We start from the raw sequence: 18083 nt of genomic DNA, 5'->3' as shown, positions 1-18083 counted from the left end.
CGGAGAGAAAAAAGCAGTGGGTTTGACCCCCAAAGCAGAGGATCTGATCTCCAAGCCTCTGTGCTGGGAGGTGGCAGAAGCAGGCCAGTCCCCACCCCACCCCCCACCCCGCCTTCCAACGGGTAGAATTAACCTCTGAAAAAGCCCTTTGATCAACAGCATTGAGGTTTCTGGTCCTCTGTGTTTCAATGCAGGACGGAAGAAAGAGGATTGTTGAAGAAATTTGGACGTTTTGTGTCTGAAGACGGGTGTGTGTGTGTGTGTGTGTGTGTGTGTGTCTTGCATAGTTATCTTAAATGGAATGGGGGGCGTTTCCCTGCAGTCGGAGCTCTTTTGTGCCTTTGATAATCCTGTTGTTTTATAGCTTCAGCCACAATGAGTGAAAAGCAAATTTTCTGCCAAAGCTTTATGGAAACCTTACGTCATTAAGGGCATACAACCCAGGCAGAAAGAGTTCAAACTGTTTGTCTCCCGAAGTGGTGGTGGTGGTGGGGGGGGAATGTGTCCCTGTTTGGCCTGAACTTCCCAACATTTGTGGCCCTTGCCTGCTCCACCCCCCTCCCCCCAAAAAAAGGTTAAATGCAACCCAAGTCTTCCTTGCTCTTAAGTGCCACCTTCCAGTTCCTAGATTCATTCTTCTTTCTTTCTTTTTCTTTCTTTCTTTCTTTCTTTCTTTCTTTCTTTCTTTCTTTCTTTCTTTCTTTCTTTCTTTCTTTCTTTCTTTCTTCCCTTCCTTCCTTCCTTCCTTCCTTCTCTTTCTCTCTTTCCCATCCCTCCCTCCCTCCAATATCCATCCACCCTCCTTCCTGTTGCGATGAGCGACCGGTCAGGGTTCTGGCTTCAACTCTTAGAGCCCCTTAACAGGGGTGGGAATTTAGAGAGACCCTCGTAAAGGTGGACACCTTGAGTAAGGAAGGATCTTGCCCTTTACCACCGACCCAGTATGCCGGAAGTTCCGACGGTCATACTTGGGAACTGCGATGATTAGGCAGAGTTAGAGACAGAGTAAGACAAACTGAGGCACCTAATACAAGAAAGTGAGGGAGCATGGAGTGCTCGGGGTGGATGATGTGTCCCTCTCTAACAGCTCCACAAACCCTCCTTTTATTAAGCTGTTTCATTTGGGAGGGGTGAAGTACACATGAGGAATTAACATAAAGGAAAAACATAACTCATTGCATACATCTGCTAATGAACATATGTGAGGTCAAAGGAAACAATAAAACATAGTTTATGCTAACAGAGAACTGATAATGAAGAGGGTAAAGGTCATTACAGGAAACAATAAAGCATAGCTTATCATATTACAGAGAATACAAGGGTTGTCATAACTTGAAACATAACTTGAAACATAAAAGACAAGTCTTTGTTATAAATGAAGCAAGGAGCAAAGGTTTATCACAGGAAGGCAGAGGCCCTATCTTGAAGCAAGGACATCTTCAGGAAAACTATATACTGGGCAATTTAAATGAAACAAGTCTTTGTTGTATACACATGTGAATCAGAGACAGGAATGTGGTTGTAAATAAGAAAAGAGTTTTATCACCAGAGGCAGAGATGGAATGTAGGAATGTGGCCTTACAATTGCAGATTTGGAGAGAAGGCAGAAGTGTTAACTTTGCAAATGGGGGGGAAGGCAGAAGTGTTCAAAGAAGGTCTTTTGCAGGCAGAGGAAAGCAGATTAATATAGGAATTAAAAAAGGTCTTTTGTAGGTCTGGGTTCTCTACAACTTCCTTCCTTCCTTCCTTCCTTCCTTCCTTCCTTCCTTCCTTCCTTCCTTCTCTTTATCTTTCTCTTTCTCTTTCTCTTTCTCTTTCTCCCTTTCCCACCCCTCCCTCCCTCCAATATCCATCCACCCTCCCTTCTTCCTTCCTTCCTTCCTTCCTTCCTTCTCTTTCTCTTTCTCTTTCTCTTTCTCTTTCTCTTTCTCTTTCTCTTTCTCTTTCTCTTTCTCTTTCTCTTTCTCTTTCTCTTTCTCTTTCTCTTTCTCTTTCTCTTTCTCCCTTTCCCATCTCTCCCTCCCTCCAATATCCATCCACCCTCCTTCCTTCCTTCCTTCCTTCCTTCCTTCCTTCCTTCCTTCCTTCCTTCTCTTTATCTTTCTCTTTCTCTTTCTCTTTCTCTTTCTCCCTTTCCCACCCCTCCCTCCCTCCAATATCCATCCACCCTCCCTTCTTCCTTCCTTCCTTCCTTCCTTCCTTCTCTTTCTCTTTCTCTTTCTCTTTCTCTTTCTCTTTCTCTTTCTCTTTCTCTTTCTCTTTCTCTTTCTCCCTTTCCCATCTCTCCCTCCCTCCAATATCCATCCACCCTCCCTTCCTTCCTTCCCCTCCTTTTTCTCCTTATCCAACACTCTTGTCCCCTTACATTGCCCAGGGAGACGCATGCCAATAAAAGGGTCGAGTGAGTAAGGAAAGATCTGAATTTCTCCTAAAGCAGTTTCAAAAGACCCTGGTCCAAAAGGGCTCTGGGAGCGATAGGAATTGTAGTCCATCCCATCCGGAAGGGCCCAGATTACCGGAGGCTGGGTTAAACTTTATTGTGGGGCAGGAAAATAGCCGGGAGAAAAGGAAGGAAGGAAGGAAGCACCGATGAGCAGAAGGAGAGGGGAAAGAGATTAAAATGGGGGGGGGGGTTAGATAAGATGCAGGAGGGGAAACAGATGGACGAGAGCATCTTTGCCATGACAGGATGTGAAGCCGCAATGGAGTCCTGCAGAAAACTGGATTTTTAATTCCAGATTCAGCATTCAAAAGCTTTTGCACATTTTTTGGTTTGCTGGCCTGGACGGGGCTCCTGGGACCCCACTTTGGAGAAGGGACGCCCCCCTCACCCCCCCATATGGACATGTTCCTCATCTCTTTCCATTGTTATCCTTCTCGTAGGGTGTGAGATTTCACCCCCTCCTGGAACCCCGGGGTAAAATGCGAGCCAGTTCCCAAAGTGCAAGAAGTGACTGTGTGTTTGTGTGGGTGTGTGTGCGTGCGCACACACACACACACACACACACACATGCACACAAGAATCTGTCTATCAGAATGTCAGAAATGGGTGCTAAGTAGCTCTGGGGAGATCCGTCATAACTTCAAACAGCTGCTTAGCAACCGGTTGTTAAGCGAGGACTATCTACATGCATCTGTGGGCTAGGCCCTCTCTTATCTGACTGTTCTATAGGCAGCATTCCCCCGCCCAAAGAAAAAAGTATTTGTCACATACTGTAGGAGAATGAGCGTCAGAACCTGCGGGCAGCGTTAAAAGAGGAATCAGCCTAGCATCCCTACGTGGCCACAAGCAAACTTAAGTCCTTGAATGCCAGTTGACCCTTATATAACTCTAGCCAGGTGTTCCCCTTTAACTGAGACTATTCCTAGGCATAAGCTTAGCGGCAATAAATCAGTTTAATTGGACTTTCACACGGGGATGCGTGATCTTCCACCAACACGTACCAACTACAGAGAGATGCTGGTAGGGTGGATTTTTTCCAATTTTGGACTATCCGGCTTCTTTTGGATCTCAGGAGCTGACTCCGAAAACGGGACCGAGCGGCGGTGTTGACGCCAGACTAATCAGCCAGATTAGGATCTAGTCCTCATGGTGCTGAGGGGAAGGGGAGGCAGGTTGTGGCTGCCATTGGCAACCTCGCCAGAAAGTGTGATTCACACCCGTCGGGAATACCCAAGAGGATGGAGTTCTGCCTAGTTTGCAGACTCCAGCTTAGTCTTTGTAGAAATATGGAGCTGACTCACTTCTCTTTGTTCCACAGTGGACATCAGGGATATTAAACAGATCCGACCCGGGAAGAATTCCAGGGATTTCGAACGTTACCCAGAAGAAGCCCGGAAGTTGGATTCAGCGTTGTGTTTTGTCATCCTGTACGGAACGGACTTCAGACTGAAAACATTGAGTGTTGCCGGTCAGTGGAGGGTAATGTAGCAAATGCTTTTTGAGGGGAGGTCCACGCTGAAGCCCCCAGCCCCACAGAAACCCATTCTCCCCCACCCCAGCGTTCCATGCCTCCCCACAAAATCTCTAACACCGTTGTGTTGTAACTTTTGAGGCGAGCAAATTGGAGATGCAAAAGTTCATCTTGGCAATGCGGGTAATCCTCAGTCACTGCACAAATGGACCGCCTGCATTACATTTAAGTAGAGTATTAAATGTGCTAAATAGTAAATATTTAAATGTAGTAAAAATAATAACAAAGATGACCCTGATAATGATACTTAACAATTTGTGGCGATGGGAGCCTTGTGTCATGTTATACAAACTCTAAGGTCCAGACAGGGAATAGAATAGAATAGAATAGAATAGAATAGAATAGAATAGAATAGAATAGAATAGAATAGAATAGAATAGAATAGAATAGAATAGAATAGAATAGAATAGAATAGAATAGAATAGAATAGAATAGAATAGAATAGAAATAAGGAATAGAACAGAATAGAATAGAATAGATTAGATTAGAATAGAATAGAATAGAAATAAGGAATAGAATAGAATGGAATAGAATGGAATAGAATAGAATAGAATAGAATAGAATAGAATAGAATAGAATAGAATAGAATAGAATAGAATAGAATAGAATAGAATAGAATAGAATAGAATAGAATAGAAAATGTGGAATGGAATAGAATGGAATATGGAATGGAATAGAATAGAAAAGACAGAATGGAATGGAATGGAATGGAATGGAACAGAAGAACGAAATAGAATTGGAAGGGATCTTGGAGGTCATCTAGTCCAACCCCCTGCTCAAACAGGAAACCCTATACCACATTTCAGACAAATGTGTACTCGCATGTTGCCATATGGCAGCAATGGGTGAAAAGGTTGAAAAGCCCTGCCCTATACCATTTCAGACCAATGGCTGTCCAGTCTCTTCTTAAAAACGTCCAGTCTTAGAGCATTCACAACTTCTGCAGGCAAGGAGTTCCACTGGTTAATTGTTCTGTCAGGAAACTTCTCCTCAGTTCCAGGTTGCTTCTCTCCTTGACGAGTTTCCATCCGTTGCTTCTTGTCCTGCCTTTGGGCACTTTGGAGAATAGCTTGACTCCTTCTTCCCAAAGCCATGTGGCCTTTTTTGAGGTGAGGGTAACTTCTCAGCCATCTGGTCTGACCTGTTGACCAGCAGTTGCAACAGAGAGGGCTTCTCTGGACGTGATCTCCATGGCTGCTTGCATTGTGGTGGTTTCACAGCCACATGGGTTAGGGGGTTAAAAGGGATTAAAAACAGGTGGGGCTGATATGACTGGACCATAACGAAGTTGTGGGGGTGCTATCATCGGATCACCAGATGTCCCTTCCTTATTATTGTCCGTGTGGTGGGGAAGGGGGGTACCAGGAAAGTTTGAGGAACATCATGGCCTCCTTTGAAGCACCTGGACTAAGGAAAGCAGCCTCTGAAGACCAGGGGAGGCAGTCTCTCGGCTGTGTCCTGCCAGCCTGTGAGCAAGGAGCAGTTATGCAAAAACACCCACTCATGTCCCAAAGGGCCTTTTTCAAAAGTCCACTGGACTTCCTTGTTGTTGTTGTTTTTCCTTGAAGACCTTTCGCTTCTTATTCAAGAGGCTTCTTCAGTTCTGACTCAGAGGTGGAGAATGGAACTGAAGAAGCTTCTTGGGTGAGAAGCGAAACGTCTTCAAGGAAAAACCAAGAAAGTCCAGTTGCCTTTTTTTTATTAAGAAAAGAAAATTAAAAGCAGCTTTGGGACAACCGTGACCACCTTGGACTGAGAATCTCCATAGACATTGACCCATTCATGACAAAATTATGACAATACCTAGAACATTTCCCCCCCCAACCCCCAAACCTGGCGCTTCCTGTTGAGTAGAGAGAATTTGCAGATTTGGGGGATTATCGCAAGACATCTGGAACACATCAATTGGGGAAGTCTGGCTTGGTGTAATTCTGGAGTAGGCTGCAACCTTCTCTGATCTAATTGCTGTTTTTAGCCAAGTAAATATCCCCCTGTCTTTGATTACATCCTGCTCTAAGTAAACGTAGATTACAGATTGCCTCTCCTAGTAATAACTTAAATTATACCCACGTTTGTTGTGGGCTCCCAGGATTAGCAGAAAAGAGACCGGCTCTCTTTAGATGTCTCTATACGCGGTCCTCTACTTACGACCGCTGCTAAGCAAGACGGTTTAAGACGGGTAGGCAACCTTGGCTCTTTTATGCCTCGTGGACTTCAACTCCCAGAATTCCTGAGCCAGCCATGCTGAGGGGAAAGGGAGAGATTTCCTAGCTGAGCCATGCTGGCTGAGGAATTCTGGGAGTTGAAGTCTACCAGTCATGAAGGGGCCAAAGTTCCCCCATGACGGCTGAGGAATTCTGGGAGTTGAAGTCCACGAGTCATGAGCGGGGCATAGTTCCCCCATGCTGGCTCAGGAATTCTGGGAGTTGAAGTCCACGAGTCATGAGGGGGGCATAGTTCCCCCATGCTGGCTCAGGAATTCTGGGAGTTGAAGTCCACGAGGCATAAAAGAGCCAAGATTGCCTACCCCTGGTTTAAGAGAATTGTGTCCAATTTTACCTGCTTTTGCCACAATTTAGTGAATCATTGCGGCTGTTAAGTGAATTTTAAAAGCCAGCCAACAAAGCAAACGATGCACAGCAGTCCTAAATTTTGAGCCCCAAATTTCCATTGCTAAGCAAGGCGACATCCGCGTTTCACACTTACGGCTGTTGCAGCATCCAGGTGGTCACATGATCCAAATTCGGCCGCTTGACAACTGTCTCAGGTTTATGAGTCACGTGATCCCCTTTTGCGACCGTCTGACAAGCCGAGTCAATTGGGGAAGCCAGATTCACTTAACAACCAAGGGAGTTCTTAAGTGAGTTGCCCCTTGGTTTATGACCTTTTTTGATTTTTGATTTTATTAGATTTATATACCGCCCTTTTTGTCACAGTTTAGGGAATCGCTGCAGTTGTTAAGGGAATCGTGGGGTCGTTAAATGAATCCAGTTCTCTCCCCCCCCCCCCCCACTGCCTTTGCTTGTCAGAAGCTGGGTGGGAAGATTATAAATGGCAATAAAGCTGCAGCCATCGTAAGTACATCCGGGTTTCCAAGCGCTTGGATTTTAGTCATGTGACCAGGGGGGAATGCTGCGACGGTCATATGTGTGAGGACTGATCATAAGATATTTTTCTTCAGCACCATTGTAACTTTAAACAGTCACTAAACGAATGCATGTGTGTCAAGAATGACCTGGCTAGAGTTTTGTGGCACCTAGAACATGCTAACGTAATTTATGATTTATAATTTAGCCCTTTTAACACCGTCATTTCCCTATAATAAATATCCCAGGAATTTAACAGCCATGAGTTGGCCCTATTAAGCCTCATTTTGTTTGCTTTGAAATCCTTATCTTAATTTTTCCCATAGGTTCACACAGAAGGAAGCGTCCACAGACTTCCCTAAAGCCGGGTGACTAAATTACATTGAATTTTTTTTAAAGCAGCATTGGTCACTCAAGTTCCTTAGCAGGTCATCCTTTGGTGGGATTTTTGAGAATGAAATTTTTCTCCAGGACAAAAATAAATAAATATATTTACAGAGAATTATGAATCTTAACACAAGGTGAATGCTTTTGCTAAGCAAGAAAAATGAGCTGATGAATTTTCACAGGGTGAGAAATAACCCCCAAATAGAACTGGGTTTTGTAAGGAATTAAATCAATGTTTCTCAACCTCTGCCACTTTAAGGTGTGGACTTCAACTCCCAGAATTCCCCAGCCAGCATAGCTGGTTGGGGAATTCTGGGGGTTGAAGTCCATACATCATAAAATGGCTGAGGTTGCCTGTAATGCCTCTTTTACAATTGAGATAATGTCCTAGAGAGGCCCTAGGGGAAAGAGCTTTTCTAGGCACTTTCTTTCCATGACCAGTTTGGATTTTGCACACTTAACATGGTGGCCACATAGAGGATTGAATGGGGGCTGGACTAGAAGACCTCCAAGGTCCCTTCCAGCTCTCTTCTGATTGACATGCCAACACTAAACACCCCACCATGAATTTTTGATTTTAGTTTGATTTTTTTTAAAAAAAAATCCCTAAAAATGGGAAAGTAAGTCTCAGTCAACGATCACATCAGAATAACTTTGGAGAATTGAAACCTGTATCATGGCGATATAGCTGCAAATTTCCCTGCCTTAATTGTGGGGCTATAAATCTTGAATTCAGAAGTGTCTTTAGATTCTTAAGTGTGGAGTGCATCTCCTTGACCAGAGGTCTTCAAACTTGGCCCTTTTATGACTGCGTGCCTGGCTGAGGAATTCTGGGAGTTGAAGTCCACAAGTCTTAAAAGGGCCAAGTTTGAAGACCCCAATACGCTTAAGACCTTACAACTGTTTAGTGACCATTCAAAGTTACAACGGCATTGAAAAAAGTGACTTATGACCGTTTTTCACACTTACGACCATTGCAGCATCCCCAGATCACGTTATCAAAATCTAGAACAGGGGTCTTCAAACTCGGCTCTTTTATGACTCATGGACTTCAACTCCCAGAATTCCTCAGCCAGGCACACTGGCTGAGGAATTCTGGGAGTTGAAGTCCATGAGTCATAAAAGGGCTGAGTTTGAAGACCCCTGATCTAGAACCTTGGCAACTGATTCATATTTATGACGGTGTCCCTAGGTCACGGGGTCCCCCTTTTGCGACCTTCCAACCAGCAAAGTCAATGGGGAAGTCAGATTCACTTAACAACCTTAACAAATACAGTGATTCGCTTAACAACGGCGGCAAGGATGGTTGTAAAAATGGAGGAAAACTCACTTAACAAACATCTCCCTTAGCGACAGAAATTTTGTGCTCTGTTTTCTTTGTAATTTGAGGGCTATGTGTGTAATCCAGACTTATTGAATTCTGCTTCTTTGTTCTGATATTTTTGGAAAGAAGATTTCATTAGCTTGTTTTCTTTTTTTTTTTAAATGGGTTGGTTTAATCTCCAGCTTCAGACCTCGTAGTTCTTAGTCTGATCTGCTTTTAGCTCTTGAATCTGTTCTTGGCAAGGTCGCCGTGGCTCTCGGTGGCTCTGAGCCAACACCAATAAACTTCCCGTGACTAACACAACTCGGAGGGGTGTGGTGTACCTGAGTGCCGTTTTCAGGCATTGTTTTTCAGACAGAATCGAAGTTCTTTCCGGTTTTCCCCTTGCGAGACGGTTCTCCTTGCCAAATAGAAAAGGCTCAAATTCCTAGGAAGACAAACATTTGGATCTGTGGGCTGCATAATTGGAAAAAATGAATTGATGGAGGCATCAAGGAGAGAAGCAACCTAGAACTAAGGAGAAACTTCCTGACAGTTAGAACAATTAACCGGTGGAACAACCTGCCTCCAGAAGCGGTGAATGCTCCAACACTGGAAGTTTTTAAGAAGAGACTGGACAGCCACTTGTCTGAAATGGTCTAGGGCAGGGCTTTTCAACCTTTTCACCCATTGTACCACTTTTAGGATACGGCAACATCCCAGGACCACCAGTTGCCTAGCAAGGTGTCAAAAACCTGATGACCAAAAAAAAAAGGGAAAAAGTGATGAAGTACAGGTAGTCCTCGACTTACAAAAGTTCGCTTAGTGACTGAAGTTACAATGGCACTGAAAAAGTGCCCCCCAAGCCACAGCCGTGCAAGACACCTGCCTGCCTACCCGGCGGCGCTCTTCCTCCTGTCCGAGGTTTTCATTGTTGTGAGCATTTCTGTTGAGGATTGGCAGCAGGGGGTGGGGTGGGGGTGGGTGTTTGGTTTTTATTCCCCCCCCCCCATCTGCTGGGTGGTTGCAGCAGGTTTTGGTCACTTCACATGACCCTGGGACACTGTGACCGTCATAAATATGAATCCGTTGCCAAAGCATCTAAATGTAAAATAAGACCCTGGAGATGCTGCAATGTTCCAGCTGATTGGTACTTCTTTTAGAAAGTGGCGCTGATCCTGGCACTTCCGCTGAGCCCTGACAGCCCTGCAGCTCCAGTCATTTCTCAGGCTTGTGTGGTGCTGCCACCGGTTCAGCGCGTTCCCCTCCCCCGCTACCACTTTTCTAGGATGGTCGTGTACCACTTGCCAGGTGCCAATGTACCACAGGTGATGCCTGTACCACTGGTTGAACAACCCTATATTGTTTTCAATCAGTCCGTCATTAACACTAAGAGTCATTAAAACCACCTAGGTGGTGGTAGTAGTAGTAGTAGTAGTAGTAGTAATAATAATAATATTTTAATAGTTATTAATAATAATTGTTTTGGGTGCAATCCCAAAACAACTGGAGCACCACTTGAGCACCATCATTGGCATTGACAAATTCAACATCAGTCAATTGCAAAAGGCGGCCTTACTAGGAGCTGCTTCCATCCTGCGACGAGATCTGTGATACCATCAAACATCCACATCTGCCTATCCCAGGTCCTTGGGAAAGACTCGATAGGTAGACAAAAATGCCAAATCCAGTCTGAACATCTGGCTGACTGTGTGATGAATAATAATAATAATAATAATAATAATAATAATAATAATAATAATAATAATTATAATAATAATTATAATAATAATAATAATATAAAAAGTTGGAAGGCCCCTTGGAGGTCATTTAGTCCAACCCCCTGCTGAGGCAGGAAACCCTATACCATTTCGGACAAATGGTTGTCCAGTCTCTTCTTAAAAACTTCCAGTGTCGGAGTATTCACAGCTTCTGGAGGCAGGTTGTTCCACCGGTTAATTGTTCTGTCAGGAAATTTCTCCTTAGTTCTAGGTTGCTTCTCTCCTTGGTTCGTTTCCATCTGTTGCTTCTTGTCCTGCCTTCAGGCGCTTTGGAGAATAGCTTGACTCCCTCTTCTTTGGGGCAGCCCCTGAGATACTGGAAGACTGCTATCATGTCACCCCTTGTCCTTCTCTTCATTAAACTAGACCTACCCAATTCCAGCCGCCATTCCTTATATATTTGAGCCTCCAGTCCCCTGATCATCTTTGTTGCTCTTCTCTGCCCTCTTTGCAGAGTCTCAACATTTTTTTTTACATCGTGGTGACCAAAACTGGATGCCGCATTCCAAGTGTGGCCTTACCAAGGCCTTCTAAAGTGGTATTAACACTTCACCTGATCTTGATTCATTAATCTCCATTAGACAACTTCCTTGGCAATAGCAGATCTGTTTTCATTTTTTGATAAGACCACCCAACCACGAATTGATTGTGACTGAAATGATAAGTGTTGAAGATAGTTTCTCACAACCATCTAGGTTAGTGGCTGAAACAGGATCGGGTAGCTTGTGGTCCAATCTCTTATAGAAACCACGTTAGACCCCTGATGGCTTAATATTGTATGGTTTACTTATCGGGACATCTCAGGACCCGTGAATGTAGGAATGGGATTTGGTTAACTAGGGCAGGGGTAGGCAACCTTGGCTCTTTTATGAATCATGGACTTCAAGTCCCAGAATTCCTGAGCCAGCATGGCTCAGCTTGGAAACCTCTCCCTTTCCCCTCAGCATGGCTGGCTCAGGAATTCTGGGAGTTGAAGTCCACCAGTCCTAAAAGAGCCAAGGTTGCCTACCCCTAGCCTAGGCCTAGGCCTCTTTATGACTCGTCATAAAAGAGCCGAGGTTGCCTACCCCTGAACTAGGGTGATAGGTTTAGCTTGTTACATGAACTTAGACACGCAGTTGATACGGAGTGTGAAGAACAGGTTCTGGCCAAGATGGTGACTTCCGTGGTAGCCCTTCCTTTGAGCCAGGATCATCAGGAGAAGTTCATCCATCGATTGTCCTTCACCTCCTTTTGTGATCTCTGTCTTCTCCAGCTTTTTGCGAGGATGACGTGACCCTCTGGGTGGCCGGGCTGAACTGGCTGGTGACGGATACGCAGCGCTCACCCACTCCTCTCCAGACTGAAAGGTATGGGCCAACGAGAGAAAATATGGGCCAGGCAGAAAAAGTCTCTGAATGTGGAGCAGATGATGGCCCTCCACTCAATCCGGCGCTTCCTTGGAATGGACTCACCTGGAACGGATTAAGACGGTGGTCCCAGATTAAGAGTTTAGAATAGACTAGAGCTGGAAGGGACCTTGGAGGTCTTCTAGTCCAGCCCCTTGCTCTAGCAGGAGAACCTATACCATCTCAGATAGGTGACTAGTCTCTTCCTAAAAATCTCCAGTGATGGAGCACCTACGATTTCTGGAGGCAACTTCTGTTCCACTGGTTGATTGTCCTCCCTGTTAGGAAGTTTCTCCTTAATTCTAGGTTGCTTCTCTCTTTGGTCAGTTTCCAACCGTTGTTTCTCATCCTTCCCTCGGGTGCTTTGCAGAATAATATGGCCCCCTCCTCTTCTTTGTGGCAGCCCCTCAGATACTGGAACACTGCTATCATGTCTCCCCTATTTCTTCTTTTCTTTAGACTAGTGTGTCCTGTCCCAAGGCTGAGAATGGCCAACTAATACTTTTCATGTTCCTCCTCAGAATAGAGCTGGAAGGGACCTTGGAGGTCATCTAGTCCAACCCCCTGCTCAGGCAGGTAACCCAATACCATTTCAGATAAGTGGCCATCCAGTTTCTTCTTAAAAACCTCCAGTGATGGAGCATTCAGAGCTTCTGGAGGCAGGTTGTTCCACTGGTTAATTGTTCTACTGTTAGAAAGATTCTCCTTAGTTCTAGGTTGCTTCTCTCCTTGATGAGTTTCCACCCATTGCTTCTTGTCCTGTCTTCTGGTGCTTTGGAGAATAAGTTGACCACCCTCTTCTTTGTGGCAGCCCCTCAAATACTAGAATGCTGCTATCATGTCCCCCCCACCCCAGTCCTCCTTTTCTCCAGATTGGCCATCCCCAATTCCTGCAACTGTTCTTCGTATGTTTTAGTCTCCAGGCCTTCAATCATCGTATTTGCTCTTCTTTGCACTTTTTCCAAAGTCTCAACATATTTTTTTGTAATGTGGTGACCAAAATGGGATGCTGTCTTCCAGGTGTGGCCTTACTAAGGATTTATAAAGCGGTACTCGTACGTCTCTGCCCCCTTCCCCATTCCAATCCAGAATCCTAAATTACTCTTTAAAAAATCCTTAAATTACTCTTAACTTCGCAATGGGACAAGAGTCTTCATCACTTTTGAAGACAGCTGAGCAGCTTCAGTGCAAGGCAAATCATAAACACAGCTAATCTAGTTTAATAAAGAGAAGGACGAGGGGGGGGACATGATAGCAGTCTTCCAGTATCTCAGGGGCTGCCCCAAAGAAGAGGGAGTCAAACTGTTCTCCAAAGGCCCTGAAGGCAGGACAAGAAGCAACGGATGGAAACTCGTCAAGGAGAGAAGCAACCTGGAACTAAAGAGAAACTTCCTGATAGAACGATTAATCCGCGGAACGACTTGCCTCCAGAAGTTGTGGGTGCTCCATCACTGGAGGTTTTCAAGAAGAGCCTGGACAGCCATTTGCCTGAAATGCTTGAGCAGGGGGTGGAGTAGAAGACCTTCCAGGTCCCTTCCAACTCTGTTATACTGCCCATTTACCGCTTTCTAAAACTGTGACCTCTCGTCTTTCTTCAGATGGTTGAGGAAGCAGTTCGACTCCATGGACCGATCTAGAGAAGGCAGGTGAGTAGAGAGGACCTTTTTCTCTTTGAAGGCCACGGAAGGATCCATGGAGGAACTGGTGCTTCTTCTCCCCCTTTCCTTGAGCAAAGTGTGTTAGGCACAAAGAGCCATAGTCAATAGCCTCAAAGCTACTCCCTTGAGTTACAGGAATCTTCCCAGGCTGAATGCGTTCGCTTGGGAACAGTCAGATAAGGGATTCTGGGGGAGGTCAAGCTTGGTGCAGTGTCCGTAGTGTGGGGTCCCTGATGCTCTCTGAGCTTGGTGCTTCTCCTGCAGATGTTCCATTACCCAACTAGGTAACATCATCAGTACTAGAAGTGAGTGAGGTTGAGGAGGAGGAGGAGGAGGAGGAAGAGGAGGAGGAGGAAAGGACTGTGGGGTCCCTGATGCTCTGTGAGCTTGGTGCTTCTCCTGCAGATGTTCCATTACCCAACTAGGTAACATCATCAGTACTAGAAGTGAGTGAGGTTAAGGAGGAGGAGGAGGAGGAGGAGGAGGAAAGGACTGTGGGGTCCCTGATGCTCTGTGAGCTTGGTGCTTCTCCTGCAGATGTTCCATTACCCAACTAGGTAACATCATCAGTACTAGAAGTGAGTGAGGTTGAGGAGGAGGAGGACGACAAGGAGGAGGAGGAGGAGGAGGAGGAGGAGGAAAGGACTGTGGGGTCCCTGATGCTCTCTGAGCTTGGTGCTTCTCCTGCAGATGTTTTGTTACCAAACCTGGCAACATCATCAGTACTTGAAGGGAATGGGGTGGTGTTGGAGGAGGAGGAGGAGGAGGACTGTGGGGTCCTTGGTGCTCTCTGAGCTGGTTTGTTTTCTTGCAGACGTTTCATTACCCAACTAGGTAATATGAACAGTGCTAGAAGGGAGTGGGGATTACAGAGAGGAGGAGGAGGAATATGGGGTCCTGGGTGCTCTCCGAGCTTGGTGCTTCTCCTGCTGAGGTTAAGCCACACTGCTCAACCCCATTTCTAAGGACCCCAACAGGGAGAGAAGAATCCTTGTAGGACCTTTTTTGTACTAAAGAGTTTTTGACGACTGCATCAAGTAAAAAATTAGGCCAGACTGAAAATAAATTCCCACACTTTCTCCAAACTATTATTCTCTGCTTTGTGTTGTTGTTACTACTCTGCTCCTACTTCTAGGCCGGGCCATGTAGAAATTAATTTCTAAATGATAATAAAGAGGCAGCTCTAGGTTAGGGTTTTAGGATTTCCTCCTGTCCGTGCAGACCTCCCCAGAAATAACAACACTCCAGGCAGGTAGTCCAATCTCTTGCTAACCCACTGCTCAGCCTGCGTATTTATTCCGGCAGAAATAAATTTAATGCTGGATTTCGGGGGGAAAAACAGGGAATTGAGATCTACAGATGTTGCCAAAGTTGGACAAGTCTTTGGTTGGACCGAAGACCTTGGGAGAAAATGGAAAAAAAAGCCAAGAGGTCAGGAAGGTGGGGGCACTGACTAGGCATCCCCCACCCCACCCCTGCCAAGAAGCCATAAACAGGATGTGGGGCAGGAAGGGGAGGAGGAAATGGGTGTGGAGAGAGGAAGTGATGTGGGGCTGGACAAAGAGGGTCCCGAAATTTTTATTTTTCAGCCAAAGGTAGGTTGTAGAATTGCACATTCAAACCAGAGTGAAAAGGTGCTTTCCTCCACCGAGGTTGCTTAGCAAAAAAATAAATAAAAATAAAGTCGAAAGAGGGTTAATTTTTAACTGACTTTAATCTCCTCCACATTCTTTTAATCAGTTGCTCTTTTTAACCCCCTGGTCGAGGGGATTCATTTAAAGCAAGAAGGTCAGCATTAGCTTCTTGGGATCTTCTCCAGCGAAGCGTGTCTTGATGTTTCTACCCATCAGAGGATCTGGTTTCAGGTCCCAGGAGAATTATTCTATTAAAGAATTCGATTATTCTATTAAAAGGGTAATCTCAGGGCTGCTGAGAACGGCTTGGTCCAGAAGATCTTCCTCCGGTTTGGAATTCAGAAACGTCACGTTGGAAACATCAGCTTTGGAAGTCCAATTTACAAAGCAAGGTCTCAAGGGCAAGCCACTACTAGCATATAAAAAGAGAGCCAACCCCACTCCCTTCCAGCACTGATGATGTAGCCTAGTTCGGTCATGAAACGTCTGCAAGGAAACCATCCAGCTCAGAAAGCAGGAAGGACCCCACAATCTTTTTCCTCCTCCTCCTCCTCCTCCTCCTCCTCCTCCTCCTCCTCCTCTTCTTCTTCCTCTTCCTCCTTCTCCTCCTCCTTCTCATCCAACCCCACTCCTTTCTATCACCGATGATGTAACCTAGTTGGGTGATGAAATGTCTGCGAGAAAGCCACCCAGCTCAGAGAGCACCCAGGACCTCACTGGTGAGATTGCCTAGCTTGGTCACAAAACCGCTGCAAGAAAGTCGGGAAACTACTCCAAGAAAAATGGGTGGTTAAGGAAATTATATCTATCTATCTATCTATCTATCTATCTATCTATCTATCTATCTATCTATCTATCTATCTATCTATGGATATATGTATGTATCTCTCTCTCTCTCTCTCTCTCTTTCTCTGTGTTTGTGTGTGTGGAGAGAGATTATAGATAAGAGAGATAGATATGTATATGTATGTATATATGTGTATATATACATATATAGAGAGAGAGATGATAGATCGATAGATGATAGAAAGATAGAGATGTATATGTATGTATATATGTGTATATATACATATGTTGTTGTTAGTTGCGAAGTCGTGTCCGACCCATCGCGACCCTATGGACAATGTTCCTCCAGGCCTTCCTGTCCTCTACCATCTTCTGGAGTCCATTTAAGCTCACGCCTACTGCTTCAGTGACTCCATCCAGCCACCTCATTCTCTGTCGTCCCCTTCTTCTATTGCCCTCAATCTTTCCCAGCATTAGGCTCTTCTCCAGTGAGTCCTTCCTTCTCATTAGATGGCCAAAGTATTTGAGTTTTAGCTTCAGGATCTGGCCTTCTAAAGAGCAGTCAGGGTTGATCTCCTCTAGGACTGACCAGTTTGATCGCCTTGCAGTCCAAGGGACTCGCAGGAGTCTTCTCCAGCACCATAGTTCAAAGGCTTCAATTCTTTGGCGCTCAGCCTTTCTTATGGTCCAGCTTTCACTGCCATACATTGCAACTGGGAAGACCATAGCCTTGACTATACGCACTTTTGTTGACAGGGTGATGTCTCTGCTTTTTAGTGTGCTGTCTAGATTTGCCATGGCTTTCCTCCCCAGGAGCAAGCGTCTTTTAATTTCTTGGCTACAGTCCCCATCTGCAGTGATCTTGGAGCCCAGAAAAATAAAATCTGTCACTACCTCCATTTCTTCCCCATCTATTTGCCAGGAATTGAGAGGGCCAGATGCCATGATCTTGGTTTTCTTAATGTTTAGTTTCAACCCACATTTTGCACTCTCCTTCTTCACTCGCAACAAGAGGCTCTTTAGTTCCTCTTCACTTTCTGCCATTAGAGTGGTATCATCTGCATATCTTAGGTTGTTGATGTTTCTTCCGGCAATCTTAATTCCAACTTTTGATTCATCTAGCCCTGCCTTTCTCATGATGTGCTCTGCATATAAGTTAAATAGGCAAGGCGACAGTATGCAGCCTTGCCGGACTCCTTTCCCAATTTTGAACCAATCAGTGGTTCCGTGTCCAGTTCTCACTGTTGCTTCTTGGCCTACATATAGGTTTCTCAAGAGACAAATAAGATGGTCTGGTATGCCCATCTCTTTAAGAACTTGCCACAGTTTGTTATGATCCACACAATCAAAGGCTTTAGCATAGTCAATGAAGCAGAAGTAGATGTTTTTCTGGAACTCTCTAGCTTTCTCCATGATCCAGCGTATGTTAGCAATTTGATCTCTAGTTCCTCTGCCTCTTCGAAATCCTGCCTGTACTTCTGGTAGTTCTCGATCCACATACTGCTGGAGTCTAGCTTGTAGGATTTTAAGCATAACTTTACTAGCATGAGAAATGAGTGCAATGGTGCGATAGTTTGAACATTCTTTGGCACTGCCTTTCTTTGGAATTGGAATGTAAACTGATCTTTTCCAATCCTGTGGCCACTGTTGAGTTTTCCAAATTTGCTGGCAAATTGAGTGTAGCACTTTTACTGCATCGTCTTTTAAGATTTTGAATAGCTCAGCTGGAATACTGTCACCTCCACTAGCTTTGTTGTTGCTCAGCTTTTCTAAGGCCCACTTCACTTCACATTCTAGGATGTCTGGCTCGAGGTCAGTGACCACCTCATTGTGATTATCAGGGACATTAAGCTCATTCTTGTATAGTTCTTCTGTGTAATTTTGCCACCTCTTCTTAATCTCTTCTGCCTCTGTTAGGTCCCTGCCATTTTGGTCCTTTATCATGCCCATTTTTGCATGGAACGTTCCCTTCATCACTCCAATTTTCTTGAAAAGCTCTCTGGTCCTCCCTATTCTATTGTTTTTTTCTATTTCTTTGCATTGTTCATTTAAGAAGGCATTCTTATCTCTTCTAGCTATTCTTTGG

General features: G+C 45.0%; 1 protein-coding gene across 1 annotated transcript in view; it reads left to right on the top strand.

Annotated features, from left to right (window-relative positions):
• LOC308665245 (1-phosphatidylinositol 4,5-bisphosphate phosphodiesterase gamma-1-like) overlaps positions 1–18083 on the top strand; it is a 99225-nt gene that overhangs the window by 14020 nt on the left and 67122 nt on the right. Inside the window, exons 3-5 of the mRNA XM_081323015.1 lie at positions 3762–3911; positions 11787–11880; positions 13518–13565. Coding sequence (XP_081179141.1) covers positions 3762–3911; positions 11787–11880; positions 13518–13565 — 292 coding nt within the window. The remainder of the gene's footprint in view (positions 1–3761; positions 3912–11786; positions 11881–13517; positions 13566–18083) is intronic.

The sequence above is a fragment of the Vipera berus genome (assembly GCF_964194415.1).
Source record: "Vipera berus genome assembly, chromosome: 3".
NCBI lineage: Eukaryota > Metazoa > Chordata > Lepidosauria > Squamata > Viperidae > Vipera > Vipera berus.
The sequence above is the reverse complement of the archived record's forward strand: the minus strand, read 5'-3'. Positions and strand labels throughout refer to the sequence as shown.